Below are 15,824 nucleotides of genomic sequence, written 5' to 3'. Positions count from 1 at the left end.
AAGCTGTCGGTTACCCGGAAGCATGGTATTTCCTAGACACAGACTTGTTTCTTTGGGGCCATAAGCCTGTGGCTCCATGAGCGGGTTCTAATTTCCATGAATGTGTGATGATCAGACTCTTAAATTGTCAGGAGACCCACTCCTCTCTGAGTAGCTCCTCTGAAAGAGCAGGGAGAAGCCCGGTACCCCCACCCCCACCCCCCCTGCTCTTCTCCAGCAATGACAACAGCTGCTTCCTCGCTTGCTGTGTGTGCTGGTGGGGGAGGTGCTCTCAAGGCGAGACGTCTGGGACTGGGCTGTGGGGGGGGGCGGATTTAGGGCAGCGGAACAGTACGGGATCTCAATGGCAGCAGTGATGGATCGGACACAAGCCTCTGATTACGAGAGCTCAGTCTATTGAGAGAGAGACCACACACTACCATGCAAGGCAGAATGCGATTACCCTGTGCTTAGAGCTGTGAGCATCGTGTTGTTGGGCTGGTCAGTCCTACGAGGGCATCTGAGCAGACTGCAGAGAAGGGGTGTGAGAGCCGAGCCTCGAAGGATGAGTGGAAGGGAAAGGCCGCTCCAGGCTGAGGAAAGAACATGAGAAGAGGGACGAGACAGGAGTGTGTGGGTTTGACCATTAATGGGAGGTGGTCTGGTGAGGTTGGAGCAGGTGTACGTGAAGGGATGGAAGGGAGATGAGGCAAGGGGGCAGGCCGGAGCCTGTTCTCAAAAGCCCTTAAATGCCTCTGCCATTCCGTCTTGGTCTTTTTGTTAGAGACAAGGGCAAGGAAGAGAAATATGGAGACAGGTGGTTTCCCACCTCTCACCTACTTGAGACCTACCCCCCCCTCACACACACACACCCCTATGTCAGGTGTCAGAATTCGAGGTTAATATAGGTCATTTTGTAATAACACACCCAATAAGGATCAAACCCTTATACTTGCATCTGAAATGCTGTGGGCATAATCTAGACACATGAAGTCCTAACCTAGAAAAGGTGCTTCCTTTTAACTTCTTTACAGATCTCAAGTTTTACTTTGTCTTTGAATCCCAAGTTCTCAAAGAGAACCTCCAGTTTCTAAAGTCCAGAGAGAGAAAGGGACGTGTCCAAGTTCACCTAGCATGAGGGAATGAGTGTAAACTCCGTTAGGGCGGAAACCACATCTGCTTCTGCTGTATTCCCACCTCCTAGCACAGGGCCTGGCACATTGTAAGTGTCCCACAACTATTTGTTTAATGAGTGAATGAATGAACCACCATCACACTCAGGCAATTCTCTTTTTGCCAAACCTCAGCAAGAGAAACCTTACCCTTAGTTGTTCGCGTGTTTAAGATTTAAAGTCAGGTGCTAACCCAGATTAATCCGCGGCCCCCGTACACTCCAGAAACCCCCTTAATAATCCCCCTGATTCAGGCCGGAGGAGGGGAAAGTGACAGGCTCTGGGGATGGAGGGGGTCATGACAGAAGCTGGAGCTTGTGGGGAGGTGGCAAGCGCAGATCCAGCAGGAGCCCTGTGGCTGAAGATATGCAGTCTTTGCTCAGGATCCTCAGACAACAGGTAGTGCTGGGCGGCTCACAAGCACCTTTGCGGGTGTGTCTCCTCTGAGCTACACAGCACTTCCATTTTTCAAAGGGACACTGAGTCTCAGAGAAGCCACGTGACTTAGTCAACCTCACACAGCTAATTAGTACTGTCACTGACACTGGGGTGCAAAGCTTGAGTATCTGTTGAGTGACTGCTCTTGGCAGCACGCACTGTGGGAGTGTGGGAAGGAAGGAGACAGGGTCCTGCTCTCAAGTGTAGTAGAGGAGATGGTCACACAGCACACAGTAGATGAACACAGGGACAGCCAAGGGCTAAGGGAGTGCAAGAAGGGAGCAGGTAACCCCTCAAGGAGCAGGAGGGAGAGGGGAGACAGAGAGATGGAACTGTGCTCTGAGGGACGAGCAGGAAGCCCCCACGGGGGTAAGGAAGGGAGGACATGCCTCTAAAAGGGCACTTCTTGGGGCACCTGGGTGGCTCAGCCAGTTAAGGTGGTGACTCTTGATTTCAGCTCAGGTCATGATCTCAGGGTCCTGGGATCGAGCCTCGAGTTGGGCTCCACGCTCAGCAGGGAGTCTGCTTCAGGATTCTCTTTCTCCCTCTGCCCCTCCCCCTGCTTGCTCGTTCTTTCTCTCTGTAAAATAAATAAACTTTAAAACAAAACAAAATAAAAGGGAACTTCTTGGGCAAGATGTAGCACTGGGAAAAGACAAGGTTTATTCAGCAGAGGGTGAGGCCACCAGCCCCTAACAAATGCTAGATGCACCGGAGAGGAGGAACGAGGAGGAAAATCTAGCCCTAAAGGACAGACAGGGCTCCAGTGCTGTCACAGGACATCAGCCTCTCAGCCGACCCAGGAATGAGGAGGTGACTGTATCTTCTGTATGTTAAATTTCATACTCAGCTCCTGTTTCTGCTTTAGACCAGGGGTCACCCGGTCCATAAGACAGCCTTCCTGCCTAACAAGACTGCCGTGCCTTGGGGACATTAGGGCCCCTCCGGTGACTGCCTGACACTGGCATTTCCCCAGGAGGCAGTGAGACCAGCTCAGAAGAGCAATGAAAGCCACCTGGGAGAAAACTGAGGCCCTCCCTGACTCCCCCTTCTTTTTAAAACTAGTCACTGACTGTCAGTGCCCCTGCCAGATTAGAACCTGGTTTTCCCTCCTCCTGTGACATCACTGCCAATATCATTTATCCCACAAGGCAATATGGAGGCCAAGAAGGGAGTCATTTGGCTTGCATGACCACTGGAATATATATGTTCTTGTAGGTTCTTTTAAAAATCAACAGATGAGGGCGCTGCCTGAGTGGCTCAGTCGGTTAAGAGTCTGACTCTTGATTTCGGCTCAGGTCATGATCTCAGGATCCTGTAATCGAGCCCCACATTGGGCTCCCCGCTCAGTGGGGAGTCTGCTTGTCTCTCTCTCCCTCTGCCCCTCCCCCTGCTCATGTTCTGTCTCTCTAAAATAAATAAATAAATCTTTAAAAAAAAAATCAACAGATGAGGGAAAGGGAAAAAAAATCAACAATGGTCTTGCACTTCAAGCTTACACATCCTGTGGAGTGAGGATGATTGATCCTTAATGCCCAAAAGAACCACCAGGTAAGCATCATCCATCACCCATGGGCCGGCAAGAGCTCATATCACCTAGTTCAGGGAAGGGACGACAGCCTTATGATAGGTATGGTATGTTTCTGTCCACTTATTTTTCTTACTGCTGTACCCCAGCACCTAAACAAGATCTAGCACAGAATAAGTATTCAAAGCACATTCAGCAAATGAATGAATCTAAAAGACCATGAGCATAATTCAGCCATATGGAGTCATAACCTAGAAAAGAAGCTTCCTTTAACAGCCAAGAACTCTTTAGATTACAACAGCATGTGCCAAACATGAGTCCTCCTCTCCTGTCTCCCCTGCCCCCACCATGGGGAGAACAATGAGGATCCTAGGGGGCTAGAATGCGTCTCATCTCCCTAAGTTACATCAGAGCTGCAGAGCTGAGAGGGCCAGCTTGCAGGCCTGAAGTCCAATCCTCTCATTATTCAGATGGTGAAACTTAATCGCAGAGGCAGAGATGACCTGCCCCAGGTCAGGTTGCTTGGTTTCCAGGCCAGCAAGAGCTTTTTCTGACACCTGTGTGGTCTAGACAGGAAGGAGGGAAAATGAGATGGCAAACTGGACGGCTGTGACCGAATACGTCTTGCTAGGACTCCGCGAGCACCATAACCTCGAGATGGTCCTGTTTGTGCTCTGCCTGGCCATCTATTCCGTGAATGTGCTGGGGAACTCCCTCCTCATAGGGCTGAGCGTGCTGGACCCCCGCCTGCACAGCCCCATGTACTTCTTTCTCAGCAACCTGTCCCTCATGGACATCTGTGGCACATCCTCCTTTGTGCCTCTCATGCTGGTCGACTTCCTGGAAGCCCGGAAGACCATCTCCTTCCCTGGTTGTGCCCTGCAGATGTACCTGACCCTGGCGCTGGGTTCCACGGAGTGCCTGCTCCTGGCCGTGATGGCATATGACCGTTATGTGGCTATCTGCCAGCCGCTTGGGTACCCAGAGATCATGAGAGGGCAGACATGTGTGCGGATGGCAGTGCTGAGCTGGGGGACAGGCTCTGCCAACTCACTGCTGCAGTCCCTTCTCACCTGGAGCCTCCCCTTCTGTGGCCACAATATCATCAACCACTTCTTCTGTGAGATCTTGGCAGTGCTGAAACTGGCCTGTGGGGACATCTCTCTCAACGCACTGATGTTAATGGTGGCCACAGCGGTCCTGACGCTGGCCCCGCTCCTGCTCATCTGCCTGTCCTACATTTTCATCCTTGCTACCATCCTTAGGGTGCCCCCTGCTGCAGGCCGGCCCAAAGCCTTCTCCACCTGCTCTGCCCACATCACAGTGGTGGTGGTTTTCTATGGAACCATCTCCTTCATGTATTTCAAGCCCAAGGCCAAGAACCCTGACCTGGATAAGATTATTGCATTGTTCTATGGGGTCGTGACACCCTCACTGAACCCCATCATCTACAGCCTGAGGAACGCAGAGGTGAAAGCGGCTGCCATAGCCCTGCTGTGCGGAGACCTGCTCTCCAGGAAAATGTCCCACCCTCCCTGTTGCTCTTCAGCTCTATAATGCACAGCAGGCTAGGTCCATCATGGTAATGCCTTCAAATTGCAGGGGCTGAAACCCACAAGGGTTTATTTCTCATTCTCACTGCAGGTCCATTAGCAGTTGACTGGGTGGGTGGGGTCTGCTCTGAATCACTGTCCTCATCCCTGGGGCGTCAGGATGATAAGCAGCCACCATCTGGAACATTACTGGTCACCATAACAAAGCCTGCACTGGCTCTCTGAGCTTCACTTCCACCTCTACTTCATCCGCCAACACAAGCACGTACCACAGCCAACATCAAGGGGCAGGCGAAGCACGGTCACATTTGTCAGGAAGGAGCAGGAAGACTGAGAAATGTGTGAATGGTCTAATGGCTGCCACACTATCCTACAGTCAACCCAAGAGCCACAAGAGATTTGCCTTCCTTTTCTCGGACCATCACCGCCCCACACATCCAGTCAGTCATGAGAATCCTAAATGGGTCCCCTCCTTTCTACTGACACTGCCTCCTCAAGAAGCTCTCCCTCTCTCTCTCTCTAATACTGCAACAGCTATGTCACCGCACTTTGATCCTGCAAACTCCCTTCAGAATCCACCCTCTGCACAGGCCGTCAAAACGCCAATCAGAAAAAAATCCAAAAAACAAAACACCAATCAGATCATGCCACTCTCCTGCTTAAATCCTTTCAATGGCTCATTTCCCATGGGATAAAAACCAGACCCCACCTCTCCATCCAACCTCAGCCCAGCTGCTTGCCTCAGGCCTACTCCACCCACACTCACTCTCTGGGTCCAGGGCCCCCCGAACTATTCCCAGTTCCCCAGCAAGTATCAGTCTTTCCTGCCTCTGTCTCCCCCTTGCTCTTCCCTCTCATGTCCAGATGCTTCTTGACCTTTAGCTAATATGTACTGGACCACAGACCAGGCCAAGCATTATTCTGTGTCCTAAGTGCTTTACTGACTGGGGACCACTTGGAATGAGAGAAATCTCAGTGGATGAATACAATATGGACAGGGTGACCAGAGAGAACCCTCTCCCAACATCTTGGCATTACAGAAACTCATTCAATCCTTACTCAAATCTGCCCCCCTCTTCCAGAAAACCCTTCTGACCCCTCCTAGCAGGGTGAGGTCTGTCCCAGCTCTATGTCCCTCCTTAGTGCCTTCTGTACTCTGCTGACTCTGTCCTGAATCCCAGCTATTTGGGTTTATGCATCCTAGTGACCTGACTCTATACATCCTAATATGAAGGACTAATATTTCTGATGCCAGAACAAACACCAAACCCACACCTCCTGGCTCACCATTCAGTCGGCCACATCACTCTGCTCAGGGCCCCAAGGAAGAGACAGAATTGCAGAAAGCAGAGAACAAAGGGATTTTTCCTGGCTTTTGAGCTTCAAAAGCCTAGGTTCTGAAGTCTTAACAGGAGAGGCTGAAGGCCCAGATAAGATTTGGGAAAAAACCTAAGTAAAAGGGAGGTTTCCCCACCTCCAGATTAATGCTCTAAGCTAGGGAAAAGGAGAGGAGGGGATGCAATAAGAGCACTAGCACAGAAGGGCCCCAAGAAGAAGGGGCCCTGAGCCCCACTCCCTACGCCAAACCCCTGGACAGGTTTGTAGGACTGAAAGATGGAGCAATTCACGCCTTGCTGGCCAAGTAACACCCAGAGCAGGCCGCCAGAGTAGAAATGGCTTCAAGGTGTGTCTGGGCAGCCCAGGCCTCACAGGTCTTTGTGGGTAGCACAGAAGTCGGGGAGGGCCTCAGCACTGAAAATGGTTATGCAGACAGGAACAAGAAAGCACTCTGGGATGGCCTGCCTACGCCGCTGACTGGGGACCAGGTGGAATGATGGAACTCTCAGGAGATAGGTGCAGTGTGGACCCCAGTAACCAGAAAACAACCTCCCAACATCTTCCCATTATCTAAGATCCTCAAGACTCAGCTGTGACCCTTGTAGAAAGAGAAGAAATCCCAAATGACAAAGGATGTCTCTCAGGCAAAAAAGATGACACTCAGGCAAAACGGGGGCTCAAAATAGAAGCTACATTCTTGCGATATTTCTTGCATATTTGTGACTTGTACCTGCTAGTCCAATTTCCTGAGACCTCAGCTTCCTTTCCTGTTGGGTGTGGGCACAAGGGAGGTCTGTCTTACTAACTTAAATCCTCCCAGCACGTACACACACACAGACACACACATATACACACACACAACTCCCTACTCCCAGGGGCTGCAGCCTGCCGTGATGGGGCAAAAGACTCCGGCAAAAGCTCTAGCAGCTCATTCCAGCTGGGCTCCCACCACCCCCGCTGATTTCCTCAGACCCTCTCTTTCCCTCTCCTCCCCACACCCTTGGCCCCAGGAAAAAAGGCAGCACAGAACCAGCAAATACTTCATTGGAGACACACCAGACTCCACCTGCATCAACTCAGGATACCATCAACCCAGCCCCAGCCCCAGCCGTCCTCCAATCCCCCTCCCAGCACAGCACAGCATGGCACGGCACGGCCCAGATGCTGCCTTGGGAAGAAAGCCTGAGGCCAGAGTTGCTGAGATGCTGGGAAGATCTGGAGACTCAGTTTCCCCAAGATGGACTCCATTTCCTCGAGAATGATGCCACGTCCTGAGAGGGCTTTGTCTCCCTAGGAAGGAATCCATGTCCTTAGGGGGGCTCCACATCCCTGGGAAGGACTCCACACCCCTAGGAGGGACACCTTGGTCCTGAGGGGCTCTAGGGGCCTGCACAGGCTCCAGTCCTTAAGAAGGACTCCATGGATGCAGGAAGACTCCAGGCCTTCAGGAAGTGCGCCAGGTCCCTAGAAGAGCTCCACGTCCTTAAGAAAGACACCATGTCCTCAAAAATACAACCTGTCTCTTATCCAGGGAGGGTTCCACACTCCCAGGAAGGGCTCTCTGCCCCTAGGAAGGGTTCATGTTCCCCAAGGGCCAGGCCCAAAGCCCCTCTCAGCTGGAACAGATGCTGCTGACAGTGGCCCCCCCTGGGCCCACAAGGCCCAGCTCCTCCTGCTCATTGATGCACAGCTGGTAACCGCAGCCCCGGGCCCGGGCTCCAGATGGGACCCGGTGGTCAGTCTTGGCACGTGGGGGCAGCAAGAAGCCCACACTGCCAGCGATGAGCATATGCCAAATGCTGTGAATGTAGAAGTAGTTGTCTCGGGTCTCCACAAAAGCATAGAGTAGGACAGCACTGCCTGCAATAAGGCTGCCAGGACACAGGTAGAAAAGCCAGCGGCGCCACGTGGGTGGGTAGCAGTGCCGGCGGCGGACGCTGCGTACTGTCTGGGGGAAGCAGAGAAGTGGGACTCAGGAATACAAGGCCTTGGAACCCAAGCCAGAACTGGTTATTCTCAGGCTTCCCTGGAGCCCTGGTCATGACCTGAAGGCACCTGCCAAGTCTGGAGTGGGCACCACGAACAGCACAGTGATGATGACAAGGTCCAAGCCCATCTTAAACTGGGGACCAGATCCTTAGGGCCCTGCACCCAAGTCCTGTCGGGACGCCCCCCTCCCGAAGCCCTCCCAACCTTACCCAGGCTGTGGCCAAGATCCCCAGGGCGAAGAGACTGGGTCCGAGCAGGTTCCAGAGTCCATGCCGGTCAAGCTGTAGAGCCATAGACAGCAGCATAGCCCCCAGCAAATACAGCACCTGGAGAAAGAGGACTCCAGGGTCTGGGCCGGGTGGGCGGGAAGCACTTGGCAATGCCCCCAGGGAGAGGTGGGAGTGAATTTCAAGTAGACTTTGCCTACAGTTGTCCCCCAGGGCCCACTCTGGACTGACCTGCTTGACCACAGGCTGTAAACGAGCCATGGCAATGACAGTGACCCACACGGACATTAAGGAGCCCAGGAAATCACAGAACTGCAGCACATCGTAGTCCATGATGCAGAAAACCACAATGCCTGGCTGGTCACAGGCATGGTAAAACTGGAGGAAGAAATGACAGGCATTGAGAGAACTTGGGTCAACAGTCCAGTCCATGGAACAGGAGAGAGAGGTCACGAGGGTGGTGTGCCTGCTGTCAGAAAAGCAGAGGTCAGAGGTCACAGGCTGAGCATAACTGGGACATGCCTGACTCCCTGCTCCTGAGAAGAATGTGGTAGGGAAGCCTGGTCTGCCTCACAAGCCCTACGTATCTGCCAGCCCTGACCCTGTCCTTACCTTCCTGATTTTCCTGCTTATGGAATGTACTATGGAGAGCACCAGGCCAGTGGGGATTCCAGGTCCATCAAACTGAGGCCAATCTTCCCCTACTTCTCATGCTCACCATGGGTCCCACTATAATGCCCATCCCTGGCCCAAGCTATGGGGCTAGACGCTGCTCTTTTGGCCAACCCAGACCCTAAGCCTCCCCTGCATATCCCAGTCTCCCCTGATAGCTCAGACTCTAAGTTAGGATTCATCTTCAGGCCTTACACTAACTGGCCCTCTTCATCCCCTCCCACCCAATGTCATGGGTGGAGGCGTGGGGGGGGAGGGAAGTAAGAAAAAAGGCAGTCTCTGGGCCATGGAGAAAAGCATGTCACTTTACAGCATGGAGAAGAAACTAGGGAAGGGAGAATGCCCACCTATCCTCCACTGTGGGAAAGACGGTAAAGAAGAGCTACAAAGGAGGCACAGGGGACACAGGTGGGATTGGATGAGACTATAGTGGGCACCCCAATTAAGGAACCAAGGTCTGCAGTCAGCCCCCCTTGGTCTGTGGTCTCAACTCCTGTGCCTCTCTGGACAATGCTATCATGGCCTCGAGCATCCTGTGTTCCCTTACTTGTAAAAGGGGCTACCCAAAAATGACCTGAGTTCTTTTTACCTTAGAACATTTGCTGTCACCTTTCTCTGAACTGCTGTGTAGAATTTATGTGATTTTTTTATTGATGGCAAACACTAAGAACATGTATGGTTTTAAGACTATCTTTGGTGTGAAGATGACAGGATCATGTATCCCTATGAGCCCACCCCAAGACAAGATACTGGGTAAGACCTATGAGGACAAACAACTCCAGACCAAGAACAAACATCACAGTGGCATGCTCACTCCCCCCATCACCTGATATTGCCCCTGCTCCATGTCAGGAAGAACAGACTGTTATAGTGATGAAAAAAAGAAAATTAAAATGCTATAATGGGAGAGAAAAGGTTTTTGACCTATATAAACTTGGTGAAAATCTACTCATTGGAGCTGACCTTGAGACATACCAGCAGATTTTACAGGATCAAAAAAGTTTCTTAAGATCCTGTGACTCAATCTGCTTTATCTCTGTCCCCTGCGTGTTACACCTGGTCCTTAGAGAGCCATGGCTGCTGAGGGCATCTCTTGATAGCAGGAACAAGCTGCTGGAGTTGCCACGGTTGGACTGAAGTTCATCAGACTGAACTGAAACCGGGGCAGGAAGGCTACGTGTTGTACCACCCAAACATGGCGTTGGAAGTGGCTTGATGCTTGACTGAAGGGAGCCTTTAGGTACTATTTCAGCCCAGGTCAATTTCTTCATCATTCTATTGAAAAGCAACCCTAAGTCACGGGGGCTCTGAGTCCAGAAGAGAGATGGCCTTACAGACCTCAGTGAGACAGGCAGCCCGGCGCTCCAGAGGCGTATCCTTAACTGTGGGTGGAGGGCAGGGAGATCTAGCCCACAGCGAAGGAAAGAGGTAGCTGAGCAATATCACAGGTCATTCACGTCTGGCAGCAAGGGTCTCTGTAACTTTGGGGAAGAATGGAAATGGGAGAACCTGGTCTGTTTGGATGTATTACTGCTGAGAATGAGAAGGTAGAGGTGAGGTCAGGAAGATGAGTTCAGGGAAAAGGAGCATTCTATCCTGAACTCAAATCACAAATCATGACACCCCAACCTTAATCAAACAGCATCCCCCTTAGAAAAAAGCAGGTGGGAAACTGAAGCAAGTCTGTCGTGAAAACTAGCAGAATCCAGTCCAGGAGCTGAGCTGCCAACAACAAAGTGGGAAAGCAGACTCGAAAGTTCAGTCTCTAGAGACAAAGGATGAGAAAGAAATTGCTAAGTTTCTTTTGAACCTGTTGAAGAGTTTATCCAGTCATTCAAATTGCAAAATTTGTAACTTTGGAAAAGGCGAATAACATAAGAACAGGGAGAAGCTAGGAGTTTAGAAAAAGAAAAAAAAAGAAAAAGAAAACTTAGGGATATTAATTGGCATTGGGAAACCTTGGGTTTGAGTCCTTCAAATTTTAAAGTCTTAAGCTTGTGTACCTATCCTCTGTCTTTCCCTTCACTTTGGAGGTAAAGAATGCTGTCCCTTCAGGAAGAGACTGCTTTGGAATGATCAGGTTTTGAGTACTCCAAGCTTCTGAAAGGGCTTGCAAGTTTAGCAACCATGGCTCCCTCTTACATATTATTAAATTGAGAAAGTAAGCTCTTACTGGGAAACTGAGAGACTTTTCATGGGAGTTCACATCTGCATTAGAATTAGTATCTGAACACACCTAAAAGATTGAGTTTTTTCAATTCTTTCTTTCTCTTGTATGTGCTGATCAATTGATGGGAGTTAATTTAGTTTCTAGGCAAATCAATATTTTGGTCTTTTGCTATTTTAGCTATTGGATATTGACTATCCTCTACGTCTAAAATCAGATATAAGTACTATAGCTACTAAAGTACCCATTACTATTTTCTGATTTGGATTTTATTTTGTTTAAAGATTTTATTTATTTATTTGACAGAGAGAGAGATAGCGAGAGCAGGAACACAAGCAGGGGGAGCGGGAGAGGGAGAAGCAGGCTTCCCGCCGAGCAGGGAGCCTGATGTGGGGCTCGATCCCAGGACCCTGGGATCATGACCTGAGCCGAAGGCAGACACTTAACGACTGAGCCACCCAGGCGCCCCTTGGATTTTATTTTAAAACATTAATTTTACATTTCAGCCTTCACCAAGCTTGCTCCATCTGCCTGACTTTCAAGTATATAAAAGGAAATGTCCAAACATTTCTGGAAGAGGGACTTGTAATAAATCCTTCAATCTCAGGTAAGAGAAGATCTATATCAGAAAAAAAGCAAAGCTAAATCACCTAATATCAAAGACACATATAAGGGAATAATTAATTGAAGGCTGATTGTCCTCCTAGGAATTTCTCTGCAATGAAAAAAGAGCAGGGGATAATGGAGAGATTGTCCCTGGAATAGAGAGGTTTGGGGAGAAATCACTGCACTAGTATTCTATGACTGATTATTGTCGAAGCATACTAAAAGGTCAGAGAGATTTTTAAGGTTGTAGAAAACCTACAGGAGTAGAGTTAAGTTAAAATTGCAGTGTGAGGTGAACAAGATGATGGACCTTTCACCAATCCTGATGTGGCTATGGTCGTTGCTGAATGTCTAAAAACATCACTGGTGAAGTCCACCACTGACTCCTTCATGGGGCTCAATCCACTAGGGAAACCAACCAACACCCTGTGTCAGCTGACTTCACTGAAACTTCTCAACCTGGAGAAGACAGCATCTTATCATCATATATTCTGGGTATATATTTGTCCCTTCTACCTGCAGTGCTTCCTCCTGCTTTATTATTCATGGAGCAGAATCCACTCTCCATTGCCCCGGCACCCCACTCATTACCACCTTTAACCAGGAGATACAACTGACAGTAAACAAAGTAAAGCAAATCACTCACCACCAGAATTCACTGGTGTAAACACACTGCCCAACACCTAGGAGCAACCAGCGGAAGGAAACACTGGAATGGCCTACTGAAGGCTCAGTTATGGTGTCACCTGGGAGACTCTACTCTGTAAGTCTGTAATACTCTCCTATATGTTTGGTGCAGTGTGTGCCAAATATATAGAAGAGTAAGCTTACCAAAGCTAAAGTAAGCTTTAGTCATCTCATACTTTATGCCATGTATGCTCATGAGAGAACATCCCTACACTAATAAACTTTCCTCCATGCAGAAGCAAAGACAGAAACTTGCAACATTATCGATCCACTGAAAATTATGGGCTGATTTTTACATTGGTATTCCTTTTGTCAACAGAAATAAAAAGAAGTGATAGAAATAACACAAAGATTGGGAAATTTAAAAAAACAAATTTAGACTACAAACTAGCTTCTGTTAATATAATTTTAATCTAATTTGACACCTCCCTCAGCTTTGGACATTTATGAGGTAATTTTTAAAAAATTAACCTAAATTGTTTTCTGTGAGATTTCATATTTTTATAACATAACTATATAGTTCATCTAATGCTTCAAAATGGAGTATCCAGGCACTACAGAATGTAAAACTAGAAATGCAAATACATTCAATCTACGCAGTGGCTGGAATATTTGCACTCAGGATATAATGGAATTTATGGCTATTTCCTTATTATCTGCCTCCATTTCCTCTTGGAAACAGTCATGGGATATTGCCAGGGGCCACTAAGAATTACTTGCAAGGTGTGCTTGTAGCCAGGATGTCAGCAATCAGTGAGAAAGGCCCTGTTACATATTATGCAACATATTTTGCATTTTAAATATTTTACATATTTACACTCTAAACTCTTGAAGAACAAACCTACTGCCTGCTCCCATGCCCTGGATAGGAATCGATGCACCACTCCAGCTGTAGACTGTCCTGGCTTTGAAGACAGGGAAGAAGACTGTCATCTACACCCTGGTACTGTTACCTGCAGTATGACCAGTGGGTCCTTAAATGGAGACTGTTGAGGAATGAAGGAAGTCTAAACTAAGTAAAGAATCAGAAAGGAAGAGCAATGGGGAACCTGCCCAGGAAAGTAGCTCTACACTTTGGCCCATGTGGAAAAAGAAGAGCAGTTAGAGCAAGACTTCAGGCAATATCGCAGAGCCAGCATCTTTTCCTTGATCTTTTGATTATCCTATTCTTTTTCTTAAGTTAGCTCCACACCCGGGCGCCTGGGTGGCTCAGTTGGTTAAGCGACTGCCTTCAGCTCAGGTCATGATCCTGGAGTTCTGGGATCGAGTCCCACATCGGGCTCCCTGCTCAGCAGGGAGTCTGCCTCTCTCTCTGACCCTCCCCCCTCTCATGCTCTCTATCTCATTCTCTCTCTCAAATAAATAAATAAAATCTTTAAAAAAAAAAAAAAGTTAGCTCCACACCCAACATGGGGCTTGAACTCACAAGCCCAAGATTAAGAGTCGCATGCTCTACTGACTAAGCCAGCCAGGTGCTCTGCTTATTATCCTCGTTAAGAAAGTGGAAGCTCTGTATGTGACGTCAGCCACTGTAGCCCGCTCCTCTGGTGTTCCAACTGGGGAAAAGGTCTTTTCTTTCAAGGACGGTTTGCCGTTGTATCCAGAATATAAGGAGTCATCTGGTACTAAACACTCTAGAGCCAACGTCCAGGATGCTTATGCAAAGTGCAGGAGAACGAACATACTCTCCCCACATGTTCCAGGCTCCTGATACACTTAGGTACTGTTACTGATTGTGACTCCTATTAGATCTGCATGCAGCCAAGAGTAGGCTGGTGGAGCAGCTGTTGCTAGAGGATTTGGTGAGCCACAGTATAAAGGGCATCTGGCAGTTAAAAAAAAAAAAAGGAGAGAGAGAGAAACAGTGTCTGCTATAAAAATAGAATGAAGCACTGTCAAAGCAGGTCTAAAAAAGGGGGCAGCCAAGCAAAATTAGAGTGTGCTCTTCTCACCCAGCTAAAGAGAAGGTCTCTCTACACAGCATGGTTCTAGCCTCCTCTTCCTCACCTGTGCATGAACATCCTGGAGGACCTGACAACATGCCCCTCAGTTTCAGAGCATTCATCCCCCTCCACTTTCTGCTAAATGATAAGTAGGATTTTTGTAATTTGGACATATGTCTGATCCATTAATGCTGAACAAAAGGGAAGCACATATTGGTTTTTGTGATATTCTTGTTGCCAAGACATGAAGAAAGTCTGAGTCCATCTAAGATTTTTTCAGGGCTCATAGGCAGGCACTGTATATCATGAGATGCCAAGAGCCCAGAGATGAGCTGAAAAGATCCCTAGATGCAGCATCTCAAGGGGAGACTCTACACGGGGGTTAAGTCACATTAGCAGACTCACTCCTCTACCTTTTCCTTATACTATTTATGAAGCTTGCTGGTTAATATGAACTTTTCTGATTATGGAGGAGTGGGAAAATACAGAGAAGGGACTGTGGACATTCTGTAATGGGAAGGGAAGAATTTAAAACTATATTAAGCTTCATTAAAATATGTTCCTTTGAGCTGGAATTTTATATCACACTGCCACTTCCCATGTTGTCTCAGGACATAGTTGAGTCCATAAAATGTCTTAGGATCCCAAGAGCCAGAATGTTCTATAAATTACCCAGTTACAGAGATCCTCTCTGTCTTCCAAAAGTCCCCATAAGAAATCAAGGAGGCCATGGTGACTGAATGGGGAGACACCTTTTCATACCATAAGAAAGAAGAAGCTAAAGATACAGAAATGCCCAGTACAATGAAGAACACGGGCACAGTATAGCTAGCCCTCACATCATGAGAGATGAAAGTGGAGACTCCATACAGAGACACAGGAGAAAGTACAGATCTCTTGTCACCATAAGGAGGAGAAAAGGGGAAGTTGTAGACACCATTCCATACTGTAGGACAGCCAGTATATTGAGGTAAAGGTCCCCGTGGCCCTCAGTGTGTGAGACAGCCGGAGACCACACACTATTTCAAGCGGCTGTTGGTTATCTTAAGTTACAAACAGCCCTGTTCATTTAGCCTGATGTGCCTTACAAAAATTACCATATTCTAGGCGTGCCGTGACCCTGCTGTAGAAGACATTGTGAGGAGGGAGACATCCTCATGTAATGAAGGCGTAGACATCCCCAAACCCGTGGAAAACACGGTGGAATGCAGACCCTCACCCATCACCATAAGGACTCGGTGAAGACACAGATGCACCGCATACCGTGGAGAAGAACATGGTGAAGGTGTAGACAGCAGCTTCCAGCACATATCGGCTCCGAATGGCCAGGACCACGGGTGGCAAAAACATGAGGTTGCTCAGGCAGAGCAGTAGCGTAGACAGCAGCTGGAATCCATAGGTGAGCGCATCGGCACTGTCGGTGCAGCCCCAGCCCCTCCACCCTGCGAGTGGGGAGGGCACAAGGTGGAAGGTGGAAGAGGGCCCAAGGCAGCCACAGGTTCGTCACTCCTGCTGGCGGCCTCTC

General features: G+C 48.8%; 2 protein-coding genes across 18 annotated transcripts in view; one reads left to right on the top strand and one right to left on the bottom strand.

The window, feature by feature from the left end:
* TMEM8B (transmembrane protein 8B) overlaps positions 1-15,824 on the bottom strand; it is a 79,146-nt gene that overhangs the window by 29,109 nt on the left and 34,213 nt on the right. For 11 of the 17 annotated variants that reach the window (XM_064579430.1, XM_045882669.3, XM_064579431.1 and 8 more), the window contains 4 exons: positions 15,563-15,741; positions 8,456-8,602; positions 8,207-8,323; positions 7,035-7,952 (listed from right to left, as the gene is read on the bottom strand). In XM_064579430.1, the coding sequence (XP_064435500.1) occupies positions 7,587-7,952; positions 8,207-8,323; positions 8,456-8,602; positions 15,563-15,741 (809 nt within the window). In that variant the 3' untranslated portion in view covers positions 7,035-7,586. Of the gene's footprint in view, positions 1-442; positions 573-7,034; positions 7,957-8,206; positions 8,324-8,455; positions 8,603-15,562; positions 15,742-15,824 lie in introns of those variants that run through there. The other 6 variants (XR_010407708.1, XR_010407707.1, XM_064579428.1 and 3 more) reach the window with 4 other exon arrangements.
* Positions 3,709-4,676, top strand: LOC123849777 (olfactory receptor 13C7-like). Its single transcript, XM_045882673.1, has one exon. It carries the CDS (start codon positions 3,709-3,711, stop codon positions 4,672-4,674), a length of 966 nt encoding a protein of 321 aa, XP_045738629.1. The 3' UTR covers positions 4,675-4,676.

The sequence above is a fragment of the Mirounga angustirostris genome, unplaced genomic scaffold, assembly GCF_029215605.1.
Source record: "Mirounga angustirostris isolate CCGP_5_RB_7025 unplaced genomic scaffold, mMirAng1.0.hap1 SCAF_15, whole genome shotgun sequence".
In the NCBI taxonomy this organism is placed as follows: Eukaryota; Metazoa; Chordata; class Mammalia; order Carnivora; family Phocidae; genus Mirounga; species Mirounga angustirostris.
The sequence above is the reverse complement of the archived record's forward strand: the minus strand, read 5'-3'. Positions and strand labels throughout refer to the sequence as shown.

Excerpts from the sequence above, each read along its gene's own strand:
- LOC123849777 (XM_045882673.1), top strand. The coding sequence starts at position 3,709 with ATGGCAAACTGGACGGCTGTGACCGAATACGTCTTGCTAGGACTCCGC.